Here is a 19,104-nt window from a genome sequence, read left to right as displayed (position 1 = left end):
GGTATAGTCCAGTGGTACTGCCGTTAAAGTCCAGTCCAATACTGCTACATCAGTTCACTCAATTGCCACTGCCATTAAAATTCAGTACTACAGCCATTAAAGTCCAATGATACTGCCAATAAGGTCCCATGGTACTGCTATTAAAGTCCAGTCCAGTAAATACTACTGGTGCATAATTCCAGTCCACAAATAGCTGCGTAATTCCAGTCCAGTGATATTACTGGTGCATAATTCCAATCCAGTTATTCTATTGGTGCATATTTCCAGTCCAGTAATACAGTTGTAATTCCAGTCCAGTTATACTACTGGTGCATAACTCCAGTCCAGTTATGCTACTGGTGCATAATTCCAGTCCAGTGATAGTACTGGTGCATGATTACAGTCCAGTTATACTACTGGTGCATAATTCCATTCCAGTGATACTACTGGTGCATAATTCCAGTCCAGTTTACTACTGGTGCATAATTACAGTCCAGTGATACTACTGGTGCATAATTTCAGTCCAGTTATACTACTGGTGCATAATTTCAGTCCAGTAATGCTATTGGTGCATAATTCCAGTCCAGTGATACAGCTGCATAATTCCAGTTAAGTGTTATTACTGTTGTATATTTCAGTCCAGTGATACTTTTGGTGCATAATTCCATACCAGTAATACTAATGATGCATAATTCCAGTGCAGAAATATCTGATTTTCCAGTCCAATTATACTACTGGTGCATAAATCCAATCCAGTTATACTACTGGTGCATAATTCCAGTCCAGTAATGCTACTGGAGCATAATTCCAGTCCAGTAATACAGTTGTAATTCCAGTCCAGTGTTACTATTGGTACATAATTTCAGTCAAATTATACTACTGGTGCATATATCCAGTCCAGTTATACTATTGGTGGGTAAATCCAGTCCAGTAATACTACTGGTGCACAATTCCAGTCCAGTGATACAGCTGCATAATTTCAGTCCAGTAATACAGCTGTAATTTCAGTCCAGTGATATAGCTGCGTAATTCTAATCCAGTTATACAGTACTACTGGTTCATAATTCCAGTCCAGTGATACTTTTGGTGCATAATTCCAGTGCAGTGATACTTTTGGTGCATAATTCTAGTCCAGTGATACTATTGGTGCAAAATTCCAGTCCAGTGATACTACTGGTGCATAATTACAGTCCATTCATACAGCTGTGTAATTCCAGTACAGTGATACTGGTGCATAATTCCACTCCAGAAAGATAATGGAGAACAGAATAGTGAAATAAGAACAAGAACCACTTCCTCCTAGTGCTAAAGCTGTTGCCACTAGTCATGACATAGAGAATTAAATGCCATGAATGTTGTATGCCAAGTTCAATGTCCAATGTCATAGTAGAGGGCATGCAAAATCCAAAAAGTTCAGTAACACAAAGAAGAGAAAAAGTAAATTGTTTGAGGAGAAACGTAAGCCATTTACGACACTGAGTGGCAAGGAACTACTTAGGCCCTGGCATATGTTCATGACTAGTGGTTCAGCTTCATATGATGATCTAAGCCCTCCTCCTCCCCCACCAGAAACTTTAATAGAGTTGAGCTGTCATCAAAAACACAGCAAACAACTGTGCCTTCTATATAAAAACATGGTTTCACAAATCACCAAGGAGAGTCCAAGGTTGTTGGTGGTTGCAATGCCTGACCTTCCCATCACTGTATGGGAAGAGGTGGCTCCTTCCACCATTTGCACGCCCTCTGCATATGCTGGAACGAGTACCCACAGTGCAGTTCCTGATATTGATATTGAAGGTGTCACTGTTGAAGTACACCAGGAGGAGGATATTAATGTAGTTGGTGCTGAGAAGGAATTGACAAGGAGGATGCTGCTATGGTGACTTGGTTTGGTTAAATGAGGTTCCAGGTAAAACAGTTGTTGTCCGTGGGCCATTGCCACGCCTGGGCAGAAGACCAAAAAAATCCACCTCTCTGGAATTATTTTAATCTACATCCTAGCAACAATTGTCTTGCCATATGTAGCTTATTTAAAGCTGCAATAAGCAGGGGTATGGATGTTTTCCACCTAGGGACATCCTCCCTTATGCGTCACCTAAATAAAAGTATGTATAAAAGTCACTGTTAAGTTCAGGAACTGTGGAAATGACCGTAAGCAGTCCAAGGACACCCAAATCTTTGGTCCTGTTGTATCCATCACATGAAAACCACACCAGCAAGTCATTCTTGGAATTCCTACAGAGGATCCTACTGTGCTATGCCTACTGCTGCCACTGCTGTTGTTGCTGCTGGGAGTTGTTCATTATCCTATAGGGGAAGTCAGAACACCACTACTTCTTTCACTAAGCAATTGACCGTTAAACAATCATTTGCGATGAGGATGAAGTACGAATGCATTCATCATATGGCAAAGCAGCTAACTCAGGCCTTGACAGCTACAGTATGTTGGTTTTAGACATGCGTATGGTGTACGCCATTTTTGGAGTGGGATTTAGACGAATGATGGAGGTATTGTGTCCCCAGTACCAAATCCCATCTAGATTCCACTTCACTAGGCAGGCAATACTCAGGATGCACAGAGACGTCCAAAAAAGTATCCTCAGTGTCCTGAAAAATGCGGTTGTACGCACTATCCATTAATCACAAACATGTGGACAAGTGGTACAGTGCAAACTAAGGACTATATGACTGTGACAGCCCACTGGGTAGATGCATCACCTTTTGCAGCGACAGCAGCAACAGCACCAGTAGCAGCATCTCCGAAAAGCCATCTCATTCCAAGGCAGGCTATGCTGTGTATCACCAGTTTCACTAAGAGGCACAACACTGATAATCTCTTAAATAAACTGAGGGAAATCATGATACAATGGCTTGTTTTGCATAAGTATCCAATCACAGGGTAGCATGCAGGGCTGAAATCATTCAATGGTCGCCGACCATCGAATGATTTCTACACTGCTCGCAAATATAAGTCAGTCTGGGCTGACTTATACTTGTGGCATCTGGGTCCAAGAACAGGTGCCTGCATGCATTCGCATGGGGTTGCCCAGCCTTTTCCTGGGTGCACCCAGCATTTTCATTTGTACACCCAGAAAACGCAGGGCATTTGCATGGCAACAACTACTGCTTGCCTCCATACCACCATCCCCTGCATCCCGCTCCCCTATGCAAGTCAGTGAAGGTGCCCGCACATAATCCTGCATATGCGTAGAGCTTAAACATCAGTCCCCCATGCGAACACTGGGGACTGTCAATTAGAATCAGGACCTTAGAGTCATCAGTGAATTAGGATGGTGGGCTCAGCATTGTCTATTACTGTGTCAGTGTCATCATAACCATCATCATCATGATCAACATTATCAGTGAAGGGCTGTGGGCTGCAGTGTAAGGGCTTTGGACATACTGTGACAGTGTCGTCATCATCATCAGTGATCTGGGGCTGTGGGTTGCAGCTCTATCTGTATCTGTATAACTCAGTGTCATATGAGAAGCGCTGTGTGTCACAAGTTGGTCTTGTGGTGTTGACCTGGGTGAGCCCATGGGGGTGCAGGGAACCAGAAGCTAGGTGGTTTCAGATACTGGTAACTCATGTACAGAGATTGTCTGGGGATGACCCAGAGAATTGCGTGACCCAAGGCAGAGACGTGGAGTCTAACCCATTGGTTTGTACCGGAGACCCCCAAAAGAGGACATAGTCTTCACTGCTCCTGACAGGCAGGTCACTGCCCTTGGCCTGGTTTCTCTGTGGAGGACTAAAGTGAAGATGCAGAGTTTTGATACTGATGAGTGTGGGACATTTTGACCATTAATGGAGGTTCAATGGCACTGAATGCTGTATAGCAACACTGGGGGTAACAAACACTGGGGAACACAGAAGGAAGGACAGTTGATCTGGAGATAGTAGAGTCAGTATGGCAACCGATGGTTTCAGAGTATAACTGGAGTTGATGGTATAGCCTGGGAGCCAATGTCAAGTCAATCTGAGAACTAATGATGTGGCCTGAGAACCAATGGTAGCAGTGGTCTGGGAACAGATCATGCAGACTAGGAGCCATGATAATATTGGTCTGGGAACTGATGGTTCATGCGCTGTACTCTAAAACAGTGTTCAGTACAGGTGCCACCATTGCTAACTGTTAAAAAATAATCAAATCTTTCTGTTAAGAGCAGACCCTGACAATAGCCGGATGCTGGCGGGGGCTGGTGATAGAATCACCAGCCCCTGCAAAGACTAGCCCGGCTACATCTGTAATAAAAATGAGTGTGTTGTTTTTCAGTCACTGTATTTAAAAAATTACATGGGTGATACTATTACTATAGTGCTGTGAGTCAATATGGAAAAATTAATAGAAGAGTAGGAGCAGCAACCCACGACTTGTGCTGTGATTGTTGCCAATCATTATACTACTTCAACATCTACTAAAGGTGGTCCGGTGAACAGAAAGCTTTAGAAAAGGACATCTAATGCCATTTTTTGTCATTGGTGTTGTCATAGTAATGTGTGCTGGGAGGGGAAGGGACTGGCATATTAATGTCATTGCTTTAGACCATGCACTGAACTCAACTGTTTGCCTGAGCACCATTGGGCATATCCAGGTGACCCAGACACTGCCTAGGCATGACCCTATGGCAGTGTGATATGATAGTTCACAATACCGAACACTGTTGCAAAAGTAAAATCTTCCTCTAATGGGCAAAAACATGTGCACTGTAGGTGGGGCAAATATTACATGTGCAGAGAGAGTTAGATATGGGCGGGGTTTGTTCAAACTGAAATCTAAAGCGCAGTGTAAAATTAGAGCAGCCAGCATTGACCCTGCAGGGAAACAAAATAACTCATCCAAATTTAACTCTCTCTGCACATGTCACATTTGCCCCACCTGCAATGATGTATGGTTTTGCCCCTCCCTGTCTGCTGGGATGCTTACTGTATCACATATTTACATGTCATGACAAGAACATATACTGTATAAAATTCAAACAGTAATTGATCAAGCTAAATGAGTCCATATGGAGGAGTGGATTTAGATGGAAAATCAGCATGGGAAATTTAAGGAAGCGATCCTATTGAGGTGGGTTCTGTTGCTGGGGTGAGGATCCATCCTCATAGGGCCTCATTCCCAAGTGCCAGGACTGATGGTTGGGACTATCCCTGGCGCCTCTGGGTGGTGGGTGCCAGGTTGATAGTACATACAGATGTACATACAGGGGACAAAATGTGTAGGGGTCCCCCGTATATAAGAAACCAGCACCAGGCTCTTGGACTGGTCCTGGTTACAAAAATATGGGGACAAACAAGTGGGGGCCCACCATATTTTGGAACCAGTACCGAGCTCCAACAGCCACTTGTGTCATTCCACAGCTGGGGGACATTTGTTATGTAAGGTCCCCCGGCCGTCACATGTGCACCATGGCTGGTCAGCCCTGTATGGGGTATTGTACCTGGGGGGAGTGGGGACCCCTCACTAAAGGGGTCTCCCACCAGGCTTACCCATCCAGGGATGAAACCCGGGGTCCCCAGTGTTCCAGGGCAGTGGATGTGTGTTAAAGATAGAAAAAAAACACATTCCTTTTTTACAGGAGAACTACAAGTCCCAGTACGGAGTGCATTAATGTGCATGTTGGGTCTAGTAGTTCACCTGCAAAAAGAATGTGAAAAGAAGGAGTCAGACACCCAGAGAAGTATAATTTTAATAACACCCATTTTACACCAAGTTTTCTCACACACATACCTGGTCCATCCATCTTCCACTGCTCATTCACTTCTGACAGCCACTACAGCCACTACACTGTAGTGGAGATGGAGACCCAGTGACCACACTGGGTCTTCGTCTCTGCTACAGTGTAGTGACTGTATTGGCTCTCAGAAGCGAGTGAGCAGCGAAAGAGAGAACATCTCTCTATGGACCAGGTGAGTATGTGTGTAAAATGGGTGTTACTAAAATTATACTTCTCTAGGTGTCTGACTCCTTCTTTTCACATTCTTTTTACATGTGAACTGAGAGACCCAGCAGGCACATTAGTGCCCTCCATGCTGGGTCTTGTAGTTATCCTGTAAAAAGGAATGTGTTTTTTCTAATTTTTCACACCAGCATCCACCACCCCGGGATGCTGGGGACAACCCAGGGCTTTATTGGGGGTGGTCCCCACTCCCCCAGGTACCCTGTCCAGGGCTGACCAACCACAGTGCACATGTGACAGCTGGGGGACCTTTTTTGTCCCCCATATTTTTGGAACCAGGACCTGTCCAAGAGCTATTTTTTTTTTAAATATAACTAAATTCTGCACACTTCCATGTCTACAAATTCATTACTAAAAAACAGACTTTTTCATGGTTAAAATCAAACTAAATCACATCAACCTTGTCTAAAAATTCGCACCCTATTACGTTTGCAATCTTTGGCCCAAAATCACAAATGTGACATGCAATTTGATGCTATTTTTTTAGGCGCCTAAAAAATTGCACCTTATTACATTTTGCCCCCTATGGCATTTGGTACAATATTTAAATATTAGGACATCGCTTTAATTATATACTTTTTTTTTATATATATTTGAATCAACATTATTCTAATGATGTTGTACTTAAGCAAGACCACAATGTTTATTGTTATTAGTGGACCTGTTAATAACCGAGAAATATAATTTTTATAATAAATATTAGCTATCTGTGTGGGTTCCACATGCCACAGGACACATCACAGACTTGTTACTCTCAGTGTTGCCAGTAATGTTGCTAATTAGAACACAGCTGCGAGAGCTTACATTTTCTTTTAAATCTGTAAAATGTTTTACTTGACTTAAATAACCTCTGCTAATGAACTGAGAGAAAAAAGGCTTATTAGCAGTCCATTTTAATCTGTCAAACATTAAAGATGGTTGGTAACCTTTCAGACAATCCCGTCTCCTGTGCGGGGACTCTGTGCATGTACACACTTGTAATCACAGAGCTAATGTGGACAGATGCCTCTAGAAATAATGCATCGGAAGCACGTTTACATGTAACAGATGACATTCATTAATACAGCATGAGCGAGCTTAAATTGCAGATGATCCTTTGATTTCTTTAACTTGAATTAGATTTTATATTCATTTAAATAATGAAATGTCCATTTGCCTAGGCAGTTTTTACACTGTGCAATGTACAAATCTGTCTCTTGTCTTTTAGTAAAAAGATAAAAGCAAAATGTTTGTACAATTTTCATTTGGCTGCTGAATTTTGCAAATTTTGAGGCTGATTCTGATGCACATGCAGAGTGGCTGTACTTGCGGGCAACGGGTGTTGCAAAATATATTTTTTAGTATTATTATTATTATACTGAGTACAGTTCGTGCATTTGTGAATGGAAGTCAGTGCTGTACAAATGGAAACTGTCATCATTATTATCAGCAATTGCACCAGCCCCATGCTAGCTGCAAGAGACTTACCACAAACAGGCTTCCCTTCACCTTTAAATAAACTCCTACAACACTCCTGACTCCTGTGAAACGCCCAAGGAATCAAGGTGCTTACGGACTTACACTTGCCACCGCTTAATTCATAACAAAAACTATTAAACCAATGTGATAATGAATGAGTGGAGAAACGATTAAAGTACATATCATTAGAAACATGGGGGGCCTTGTAAGTGACAGCCGAGGAATAAAAATGCAACCTATTTTATTTCATGCTTGTGAGCTATCACCCGTCCCAATGGATTCAGTATTGAATCCCGGCGGTCGGGATCCCGACGCCGGAATCCCGACAGCCGAAATGCCGACAAGGGGGGGACGTGGATCGCCCCCCCTTGCGGGCTCGCTGTGCTCGCCACAAATTTATTCTCCCTCCAGGGGTGTCGTGGACACCCACGGAGGGAGAATGTGTCGGCATTTCGGCGGTCGGGATTCCGGCGTCGGGATTCTGAACGCCGGGATCCCGACCGCCGGGATTGTAACTGCATCCCGTCCCAATGTACTGTGGGAGTTAAAGTTCTAAATGAAACTTACTGAATGGAACCATTCATTTATGTACATTGTGCTATAGTGCCAGCCAGAGTCTCCTTCACATGCCACAAGCATTAAATCCTACATGCCAATTGTATAACTTTCATTACATACACATAGGCAGTATGACTGCTGAGTCCCTGAGTCCCCATACACGTGTGTTTAATAGCATTACAGGGGGAGCTACATATGTATTAGAATAGGACACTTCAAACCTATAAGGTATGTGTTCCCTGTGTGACAATTGTACTGTCTCTATTTGTATTGTTACCTACCTGTCTGTTGTGGCAACCAGTGGCGCCACTGTTGGCTGCCTAGGCGATGTGCAGCTCGGTGGGCATGTGTTCCCTGCATGTAATGTCTTAATGTAATTTATGTAATGTCTCCCAGCCCCTTCTTCCCTGCTTGAGGCTGCACTGTAATCCACAAAAAATACATGGCCAATAAAGTTGATTCTGATTCCGATTATCAGAGCCTGTCCACATCAAACAGCAGCAGCACACAGGGGAGTTTAGGCAGACACATCCACATCAAACTGCAGCACACAGGGGAGTATAAGCATACATGTAAAGTAGTTCTGATTGGTTAAGAACATGATGCTGATGCTGTGATCACTCTGTATCTACACATCTGCTGTGTTCATCAAACAGTTCCTGTAGCAAAATGGAGGAGTTGGGATGGCCCAGGGAGTACCTGAGGTGACGTTCCGCATTGGGACGACACATCATTCATTGTGAACACTCTAGTGCCCACTGAATAATTTGGTACTTGTTTCCTAGCACGGCCACACCGATTTGCATCGGGTGATAGTGTCGGAAAAATTGCGTCGGTCGCATCGCATGCGACCAAATCGCATGCGATGTGACCGACGCGATCGACCCAATTTTTACATTGAATCAAATGTGAATAGGGCCACTGGGACCATATTTTACATTGGATTCAATGTAAAGTATTCCCCAGGCCCCCAATTTTACCCCCTCAACAGCACCCCACGATTGACGCCAACCTGAAGCGTGGCAAGCGCAGCGAGCCCGCGAGGGGCGGCGGTGCGTGTCCTCCGACCTTTTCATACCCCTACCTTCCACGTCGGCGTGGAGAATATAAAGTGTGGCGAGCGCAGCGAGCCATCGAGCCCGAAGTGTGGCGAGCGCAGCGAGCCCCGCGAGGGAACGCGTATAACTTCACAGGTATATGCGTCCCCTCGCGGGGCTCGCTGCGCTCGCCACGCTTCGGGCTCGGTGGCTCGCTGCGCTCGCCACACTTTATTTTCTCAACTCCACACCGACGTGGATAGTAGGGGTATGAAAAGGTTGGAGGACGTGCACCGCCGTCCCTCGCGGGCTCGCTGCGCTCGCCACGCTTCGGGTTGGCGTCAATCGTGGGGTAATGCTCGTGGCCATATACAATGTGAAATGGTACATATTGGCCCATTTCACATTGTTTCCTATGTAAAATGGACTTAATCAAGTCCATCTCATCTTGTGCCATTATAATGGCACAAGACCGACGCGATGCTCCCGATTTCAATGTAAAAAATATTTGGTACTTCTGTAGTTTCACGGCGCCGCCGCGCGCACACTCTGGCTCAGAAACTTGGCAGACTGTCAGAGGCTCTGATTAACCGTGCGCGTGCCGCTCTAGCTCAGACAGAGTGTGCTCGCGCCGCTGTAGCTGTACTGACAGCTACGTAAACAGCGTGGCGGCCGGGCAGCAGCAGCAGCGCGCTGCCCAGGCGCTGGCAGGTCACTGTGGTACTTGTAGTTCCACAGTGAAATAGGCAGCGCCTGGGCACCGCTGACAACAACGGGGGCAAGTGGACACACCCCGGGCACAACGCTGACGTGCCGGGGCTTGTAAAGTACTCACCCCGGCACACCGCTGTGTCCCCCATGTACACGTTAAATTCAATGGCTTGCAGCCTAGATCTAGGCGCTAATGCGCCTGGATTCACACTCCCTGCAAGCCGCAAAGGAGGAGGGGGGCGCCTGGATTTAGGCGCAAAACCCTCTGAATCCAGGCGCCTTGAAAGCCGCTAAGAAGGAGGGGGGCGCCTGGATTTAGGCGCAAAACTCTCTGAATCCAGGCGCCTTGAAAGCCGCTAAGAAGGAGGGGGGCGCCTGGATTTAGGCGCAAACCCCTCTGAATCCAGGCGCCTTGAAAGCCACTAAGAAGGAGGGGGGCGCCTGGATTTAGGCGCAAAATCCAGGCTCCCTGGGAGCCGCAAAGGTGGTTTAGCATCTAAATTTAGACGCGAAAGCGTCTGGATTTAGTTAGGTGTAGGGGTACATCTAAATTTAGACGCAAAAGCATCTAAATTTAGCTGGGTTTAGGGGTACACTATTAAAACCCGTCCACAGTGGCAGTAGTCGACGCAACAGCTGTCGACCGTGTAAATCCCACTATCCACGCCCACCCGAAGCGTGGCGAGCGCAGCGAGCCCCGCGAGTGGCGGCGGTACGCGTCCTACGACCTTTTCATACCCCCACTATCCACGTCGGCGTGGAGTTGAGAATAGATTAGTGTGGCGAGCGGACGCTGACAGCTGTGAAGCCCGCGAGGGGACGCGGATACCTTCACAGCTATCCGCGTCCCCTCGCGGGCTTCACAGGTGTCAGCGTCCCCTCGCGGGGCTCGCTGCGCTCGCCACGCTTCGGGCTCGGTGGCTCGCTGCGCTCGCCACACTAATCTATTCTCAACTCCACGCCGACGTGGATAGTGGGGGTATGAAAAGGTCGTAGGACGCGTACCGCCGCCCCTCGCGGGGCTCGCTGCGCTCGCCACGCTTCGGGTGGGCGTGGATAGTGGGATTTACACGGTCGACAGCTGTTGCGTCGACTACTGCCACTGTGGACGGGTTTTAATAGTGTACCCCTAAACCCAGCTAAATTTAGATGCTTTTGCGTCTAAATTTAGATGTACCCCTACACCTAACTAAATCCAGACGCTTTCGCGTCTAAATTTAGATGCTAAACCACCTTTGCGGCTCCCAGGGAGCCTGGATTTTGCGCCTAAATCCAGGCGCCCCCCTCCTCCTTTGCGGCTTGCAGGGAGTGTGAATCCAGGCGCATTAGCGCCTAGATCTAGGCTGCAAGCCATTGAATTTAACGTGTACATGGGGGACACAGCGGTGTGCCGGGGTGAGTACTTTACAAGCCCCGGCACGTCAGCGTTGTGCCCGGGGTGTGTCCACTTGCCCCCGTTGTTGTCAGCGGTGCCCAGGCGCTGCCTATTTCACTGTGGAACTACAAGTACCACAGTGACCTGCCAGCGCCTGGGCAGCGCGCTGCTGCTGCTGCCCGGCCGCCACGCTGTTTACGTAGCTGTCAGTACAGCTACAGCGGCGCGAGCACACTCTGTCTGAGCTAGAGCGGCACGCGCACGGTTAATCAGAGCCTCTGGCAGTCTGCCAAGTTTCTGAGCCAGAGTGTGCGCGCGGCGGCGCCGTGAAACTACAGAAGTACCAAATATTTTAACATTGAAGCCTATGGCAAAATCACGTCCATCACGTCGGTCGTGTCGGGGGCCATGTTAATGCACGCGACCGACGCGATGCCCCCGATTTTGCCTTTGCCGGCAAAATGGACCTGATTTCAAAGGAAATCGAGTCCATCGCGTCCATCGTGTACCTTAACTTTAAGGTACACGATGGACGCGATTGTGACCGTGCTAGGAAACAAGTACCAATAATTTCCTTAATACCATGAATGATATAATTTGGTTGAGCTGCATACCTGCTCGTACACACTTTACAATGTGAATGACATCATTACAATTCATGTCATAACGATAAACTGTCCATAATATCACAGAGTCTGTACCTGGCTTTAGACCAGGACATTTCATCCGTAATAAAACATTAAGGGAATTTTCCTTAAAAAATTATTTATTCATAATTTCAGTTAAAAAATGCTAATTAAAACACTTCTATTAATGATAGACAAAGAACAAGTGCTGCATTTCTTCTTGCAACCAAATCCTTCTAGAAGTTCACATTACTTGCAAAAACATAACTTGCAAAAACATAACATAAGTGTCCTGACCAAATTGCTTCAGACAAGGATGTCATTTCTTGAGGCAAACAAGTCAGAGAAAAAACAAGGAAAGCATGAGTGGAACAAGAGCAGATTCACTAAGAAAAATCACTTTAATGAGACAATGTGGCAACCTGCTCTGTATTAATGAACGTTACAGGGATTTGTAATGTAATCATATTAAACAGAACATGGCTCTCTCTGTTCCCAGTGAGCCTGGATTGTAGGCGAGAGAGAGAGTGAGCCCTGCCAACAATGAACACATCAGGCAAGAGCCTGTATCATAAGACATCAGAACATTTGTAGTTTATATGGAAATACAACCATGGGGATATCCCTATTAAGGACCAGTGATGCAGATGGATTACTAGAGAAGATATGGCTATAAACAAACTAGGATCACTGCAACAGTTTGCTGAGCAGAAGAACAAAATGTCCCCTCGCCTGGTGCCATGTGGTGCAACCTTTGTGCCTTTCCCAGGACTTGAGCCATCATTGCTTGACACCGGACAGAGGTAAAGATGATAATAATACTTGGAAAACCTATTTCTAAAACAAAGTGAATTGTTTTTGCTTATTATATTTTTATCGTCTTTGAAGGGATTTCTGTTGAGAGAACATTGAAATAGTATTCTAAAGTAACAGAACATTACAGCTAAGGCGATAGATAGATAGATAGATAGATAGATAGATAGATAGATAGATAGATAGATAGATAGATAGATAGATAGATTTATCCAAATTATAATATACATAATATATTACTATTAATATGTTTTTAGAAAGTGTTCAGGAGCAGGAAAAGAAAATAATTATTATATTTAAGAAAAAGCAAGGTTTAAATTAAATTAACCAAATCTTGTATTATGAATATGGATAAGATCACTTATGTATAAATAAACTGCTTTATTTTTTTTTTATTGCAACATTACATATTCCAACATCTCCCAATAATAAACAACATGGCAAATTTAAGTGTAATACAGTTATCTGGGTCATATGGTGAAAATACAGTATACTGTACAGTATCTCTTTTATTACACTATGTGCAAAAAAAGAAACAGTACTAAAAATAAAATAATAGTTACTGACCATGTACTGAAAGTAGAAAGTGTTTGGTATGTGAGCAGGGCAGTGTTTTCTGCTGATCGGAGCATTTGTACATCAGGTTGTTTGCTTTGCCTGAGGGGAATAGATATCCCTTATGATTTCGCTATTCCCCTGCTGCTGCCATGAATATTGCATTATTTTACAATGTGCTATACTGTATGTCTATGTTTTTATTTCTCCTTTACACAGCAGTTTTGAATGATACAATTGTATACATGAAGCCAATAACTTTGAAACTTCTTTTAGACAATTTTGGCAGCTGACAATTTAATGGACATATTTTTTTATTGTGGAAAAATATTTTTCCATATATTTAGGTCATCACTACAGTATATTGATGTGAAATATGAGAAAACCAAGGCTGCTTAATAGTAAGGATGTTATATAGTAGGTGTAAAGAAACAAATTAGCATAATAACCTATTTAGTTGTCTGTATTTTCCAGAAAATATTAATTCATTATTCAAGAAATTTACATAAGTGGATAATAAGGGGTACATTTACTAAGATTGGAGTTCTAATGAAGATGGGATGTTACCCTTAGCAACCAATCATATTCTATCTGTGACCATCTAGAAGGTGCTAAATAAATAAATACAAGTAGAATCTGATTGGTTGCTATGGGCAACATCACATCTTCAGTAGAACTCTTAGTAAATTTACCCCAAAGTGACTAATGTGTATTTAACACCTTGGGTGGTGGGTTTTCCTGGAGCAGGACAAACCTACCACTCAAGCTACAGCCACTGCCTTCTGCAGGTAGTGCAGCAGCTAGAAGCAGCAGCAGCCCCGAGCGGCCACTTGAGAAAGTTTAGGGCTGCTTGGGGGGAAGGGGGGGGGGGGGAGGTTTGATGAGTATCCCTTATTCAAAAATCCATTATCCAAATTATTCCAAAAACCATACATTCCGGAAAGTGAAAATAAGTAGTTTTGGGCTAACAGCACTACTGAGGACATAGTATGTAACTGGCACTAAATATGTACAAGAAAATGATTGCTAAGCATTCAAATTCAGGATCTGAGATGGTACAAAAACTTTGTTTCATGTTTTATACCTTGTTTTATGCACAAATAAAATATATTTGTGTCTATCGCACAATTCATACCACATTCCATACCACATGTACATGACTACATCTATGCCACATTTTTGTTGTTGTTGTTAGGAGTCAATTCACCTACCAGTTCATTTTTTAATTAAGGGGGGAAACCTGGAGGTAACTGTTTTATCAATGTAGCAACAGTGGTGCTAATTTTTCCTAACTGCTTTTTTTTCACTGGAGGCATGTGTATAATAAGAGGTGGTACAAATAATTAGGTCTTGCATTTTTTTTATTTTTGTCCATTTTCTATTAAGTCCCTGACCATTTAAAAAGTGCTATTGGGCCAATGTGTATTCTGCTTGTTTGAAGAAACCTCTACTGATAAACGTTATTTTCTCTTGTATTTGGAATAAGTCTTTGTTGGTGTTAGATGCAAAAAGTATTCTAGGACATATATTTTCAGAATAATGGGGCAGATGTATCATAGCAGCGCTTATCGCGCCGCTATGATACTTCCTGCTTCGCCTCAATAGCGAGGCGAAGCAGGAAGGGACATCGACAAGATGTATTAACATCTTGTCTGCTGAAGCGGGGGAGCGTTAACTCCCCCCTTCGGCGATGTCCCTTTCTGGAGATAGCGCATCAGTTAATACTGATGCGCTATCTCCTGTCCCCCGGCCGGCCGCACTGGGCATGCGCGGGATCTCACTACTCACACGAGATCCCCAGCGCAGCCCACAGCTGACAGCAGGGACAGTGCTGTCCCTGCTGTTTAGATAGGGCTTCGCCAGCCTGATGCTGGCGAAGCCAAAGCAGGCTTCCTGCGGAACGGTCAGCGATGCTGACCGTTCATACATTCGGCCTGCTATCATTTTGATAGCAGCGCCGATATGGACAGGGGCGCATAGCGCCCCTGTCCTTTACCGCATCTCACCTCCTTCATACATGGGGGAGAAGCGGTATCAGTGCACATAACGTGCGCTGATACCCCTTCTCCCCCATAACGACCCTTCATACATCTGCCCCAATGTAGTAACTAATGCCATATATGGGTAATCTCACTGGGCTCTAGAACATTTTAAACTTTCAATGATTTCTACATAATCTAAGAAGCAGTTAAAGTATGATAGAATTGGTATAACAGAAACTTGGTGCAATGACTCCCTCCTCCTCCTAACCTCTTTCGATCCTCCTATCCTGCCTACCCTACCCCTCCATCTGTTCCCATCCATTCCTACTTATCCTATTGTTTTTTTCATTCATCCACCCACTTCCTTTTAGTCTGTTAACTCTTATGAGTAGTGCCCTCCTTCCTCACATACTCACTCTACCTCTTTACCTCGCCAGTGCTCCTGCCCTGTTCTTTCCTTCCTCTACTTCATCTTCAGTGTCCTTGACAATTTTGACACCTACTTCAGAACTGATGCTGATTTTAGTTCTACCAGCTATACCCCTATTTATGTTGTATTTTAACAACACACCCTGTACGTTACCTTGTAATTAGTTATTTGTTTGGTATGTACGGCGCTGCGGACACTTTGTGGCGCCTTATAAATAAACAAACTACTACTACTAGCACTGCACCCCAATTTGTTATCTATTTGGACTCCTAGATCCTTTTATGAAGCACGGATCTAATTACTCTGCTCAATTTTGTGTCATCAGCAAAGATGGAAACTTGGAACTCTCTTCCTGTTGAGGTGGTGTTGGCAGACACATTAAATACGTTTAAAATAAGGTTGGATAAACATTTATTGGTTAAAAACATCCAGGGGTACAGTTAAGGTACAGTCTTTAAAATAAAATATCAGTATACAATACATAAAATAAGGGCTAAGCTAATAAACCAAGGTTGAACTAGATGGACATAAGTCTTTTTTCAGCCTTAACTACTATGTAACTATGTAAGTAAAAATATATCAGTCTTATAATGGTGCAATATAAATGACTGCTCAGTAAAATAATTTGCATAATTGGGTGGCTCATTTGATCGCATGGTCATGCTAGACAACTGGATGTAGTATTAATCCATGTATTTAACTGATTGTAGTCAAGAACACAATTTAAGAGCTCCAGCAAAAATTCTAAATGTTGTTCACATATTATCAGGAGCTAATTTCATGTTATATTTATACCAGCATTGTATAGGGTGATAATATAGCAGAATATACATGAATGGTAGCTGGATATGGAAATGTGCATTCCACAGTGAGATTACACATCACTGTTTTTCCTAGATTTTCACAAAATTAGCATATTGATTTGTATAATGTAAATTGGTCTTCATTACATTGCTGTTATATCTGTGGGAAAATGATACAGTATTTCTGTATGTGTCTAGGTAAAGGTCTGAATCAAATACAGAAATGCTGACACAGTACATCATTTTTCAAGCATCTTGTGCTAAGTAACAGCTGCAATACAAGTAATGACATTGGTATGACCTTTCAGTCCTCCATCCAGTGTCATTGATGTCAGTACAAAAGAGATCCAAATTCAACTGAGCATGTCATAGATACTGTAGAGAAACTTGTAGAGGTACATATATAATAGATGAAACTTGTGCATTCAAAAACACACGTGTGTGTGTGCACATGTGGATAGCTAGATAGATAGAGGAGTTAAAGTGGGGGGAAACGGGGTGGAACTGAGAGGAATCTCCACATTAGCCCTGCACAGTAACTCTCACAGCAAAGCATTCTAGTTTGCAGGGGGGTGTCGAAAACCAAACCACTGGCCCTGTCTGTGCCTAATGGAGGGGGGGGGGGGGAAATGGGGGGTAATTAGGTGGCATAGAGAAATGAGTTCCCCTACCTCTGCATGACCACTTTAGACCATAGACAGACAGACAGACAGACAGACAGACAGACAGACAGACAGACAGACAGATAGATAGATAGATAGATAGATAGATAGATAGATAGATAGACAGACAGACATTTTTCAAACACAGTCTGTGACATGGCAGGTAGGAGCTGATTGGCTGGCTGTTTATCAATCTCCATTTTATCACTTTTGAAGATTAGTGTATCTGGCCCATAGACTTTTTCAAAGACAAAGATAGGCATTTTCAAAATTGTGAATGAGCTGGACTAACTTGGATAGTAACAATAACTGGCTTCTACAAACAATCTAAAAAGCTTTCAGGGTAATGAAAATAAGTGAATCGTTTGACGTTTAAAAAGTCAATGTGCACTCATTAAAATAATATCACAGGGATACTTTTTGAGTTAAAATAATTTTGTCAATAGACAGGGCTGACAAGTAAAGTGAGTATATTACCATCCAATTTCTTCTGAAGAGATATTGTCCAGATATAGGTGACTCCGGAGTCCTGGGTTGCCCTATAATTTAAATGTCTCAAGCTTCCCATTTGACGATCTTCCTCTTTCCTGGAGTATTAGGGATAATGCAGATAACCCAAAATGATTTGTATCCAGGTAATTTAAGGGACGTCAGAGGGATGATGGACAGGTCACGGCAGATGGATGGAGTAATTAGAAGTTTGGATTATCTCAACGCGTTTCCCTGGAATATACACCTCCGTCTTCCTCAGGAACACACTTGCTCCTGAGGAAGCAGGAGGTGTATATTCCGGGGAAACGCGTTGAGCTAATCCAAACAAAATTGAAAACTCATCTTAGTTTTCAATTTTGTATATTTTACTAAATTTTCCATTATTCAATTTAACAAGTTTAGAATCATTCTGTGCATGTTAAGCTGCTTTTCTAGTCATGTCATGCTGTGGTGTGACTTGGTAGTGTTGAGTGTCTTTTTTTGCACCTTTTTCCTTTAAAATATGTCTAATTTGAAAAATAGAAATAGGGTACACAAGCAACTTTTGTTGATTAAAACAATATGCCACATTCCTATAATCTGTGTGACTGCTTCAGTATCTGTATGCGAAATGCTATAGTACAGTGTTTTCCTAGAAAGCACTTGTATGTCTTACATGTGATGCGAATGCATTTTCATACGCAATGGTCCTTATTCAGATCTGATTGCAGTACAAATTTGTTCTCAAAATGAACAAAACCATGTGCACTGCAGGTGGGGCAGTTGTAGCATGTATAGAGAGAGTTAGATTTGTGTGGGTTATTTTATTTCTGTGCAGGGTAAATACTGGCTGCAGTATTTTTACACTGCAATTTAAATGTTAGTTTCAAAACACCCCACACAAATGTAACTCTCTCTGCACATGTTACATCTGCCCCACCTGCAGTGCACATGGTTTTTCCCATTTTAAGAACAAATTTGTACAGCTATCAGATCTGAATAAGGGCCATTGTGTGTAATATGAGGAGGGACACATCTGTAAGTAACTAACTTATCAGCTGCGCAATTTGTCATCCTGATATTTTAGCTGGGCAGAGATTTTAATTTGCTCATAAGGCTTTGACTTTGGTCCCCACAGCAAGTGTTCTGACTGCCTATGCGCGCTGTTATATTTTCAGATACAGTATGTCTGTGAATGATACAGCATATCTGCTCATGTCAATCATAGGCATATCAAGTGTACATTTATGAATCTTTTCTTATTTTAACGGTATGTTCTTCCCTACAGAAGAACATAATTTTCCATGTTATCAAACTTACAGCAGCAAATGTCAGACCACGTCCAATATTTCCACTAGGACACTTTTTCCAAATGCACATTATGCCAAAACTGTATGTTCTCGGTCCGGATGTCCTTTCACTCTCATAATCATTTTAAGAAAATTTTAAAGAAATGAACAAGTCTAAAATGAGCTATGTTTTGAATGAGAAATGTAAATTTGTAAATCAATGATAAAGATGCCCAAAAAGTAGAAGTATTTTATATTGAATATGGAAAAATGCAATAAGTAACACACCTTTTAATAATACAATTATGACAAATATGTATATACAGAAAATATACAGAAAATTTCAGAATTATAACTCTTTAGAAATTATTTATAGTACAATTAAAAGGTCTTG

The 19,104-nt window shown here is 43.1% G+C and overlaps 1 protein-coding gene across 10 annotated transcripts in view; it reads left to right on the top strand.

Moving 5' to 3' along the window:
- KCNT2 (potassium sodium-activated channel subfamily T member 2) overlaps positions 1-19,104 on the top strand; it is an 852,827-nt gene that overhangs the window by 113,792 nt on the left and 719,931 nt on the right. The window contains exon 1 of one of the 10 annotated variants that reach the window (XM_083156796.1): positions 12,176-12,508. The exons of the other annotated variants lie outside the window; for them this stretch is intronic. Within the exon in view, the coding sequence (XP_083012922.1) occupies positions 12,372-12,508 (137 nt within the window). The 5' untranslated portion in view covers positions 12,176-12,371. Of the gene's footprint in view, positions 1-12,175; positions 12,509-19,104 lie in introns of those variants that run through there. 10 annotated transcript variants of the gene reach the window in all.

This window comes from Crinia signifera, chromosome 8 (assembly GCF_055691185.1).
Source record: "Crinia signifera chromosome 8, ASM5569118v1, whole genome shotgun sequence".
Taxonomy (NCBI): domain Eukaryota; kingdom Metazoa; phylum Chordata; class Amphibia; order Anura; family Myobatrachidae; genus Crinia; species Crinia signifera.
Note: the sequence above shows the minus strand (reverse complement) of the source record. Positions and strands in the feature narration are given on the sequence as shown.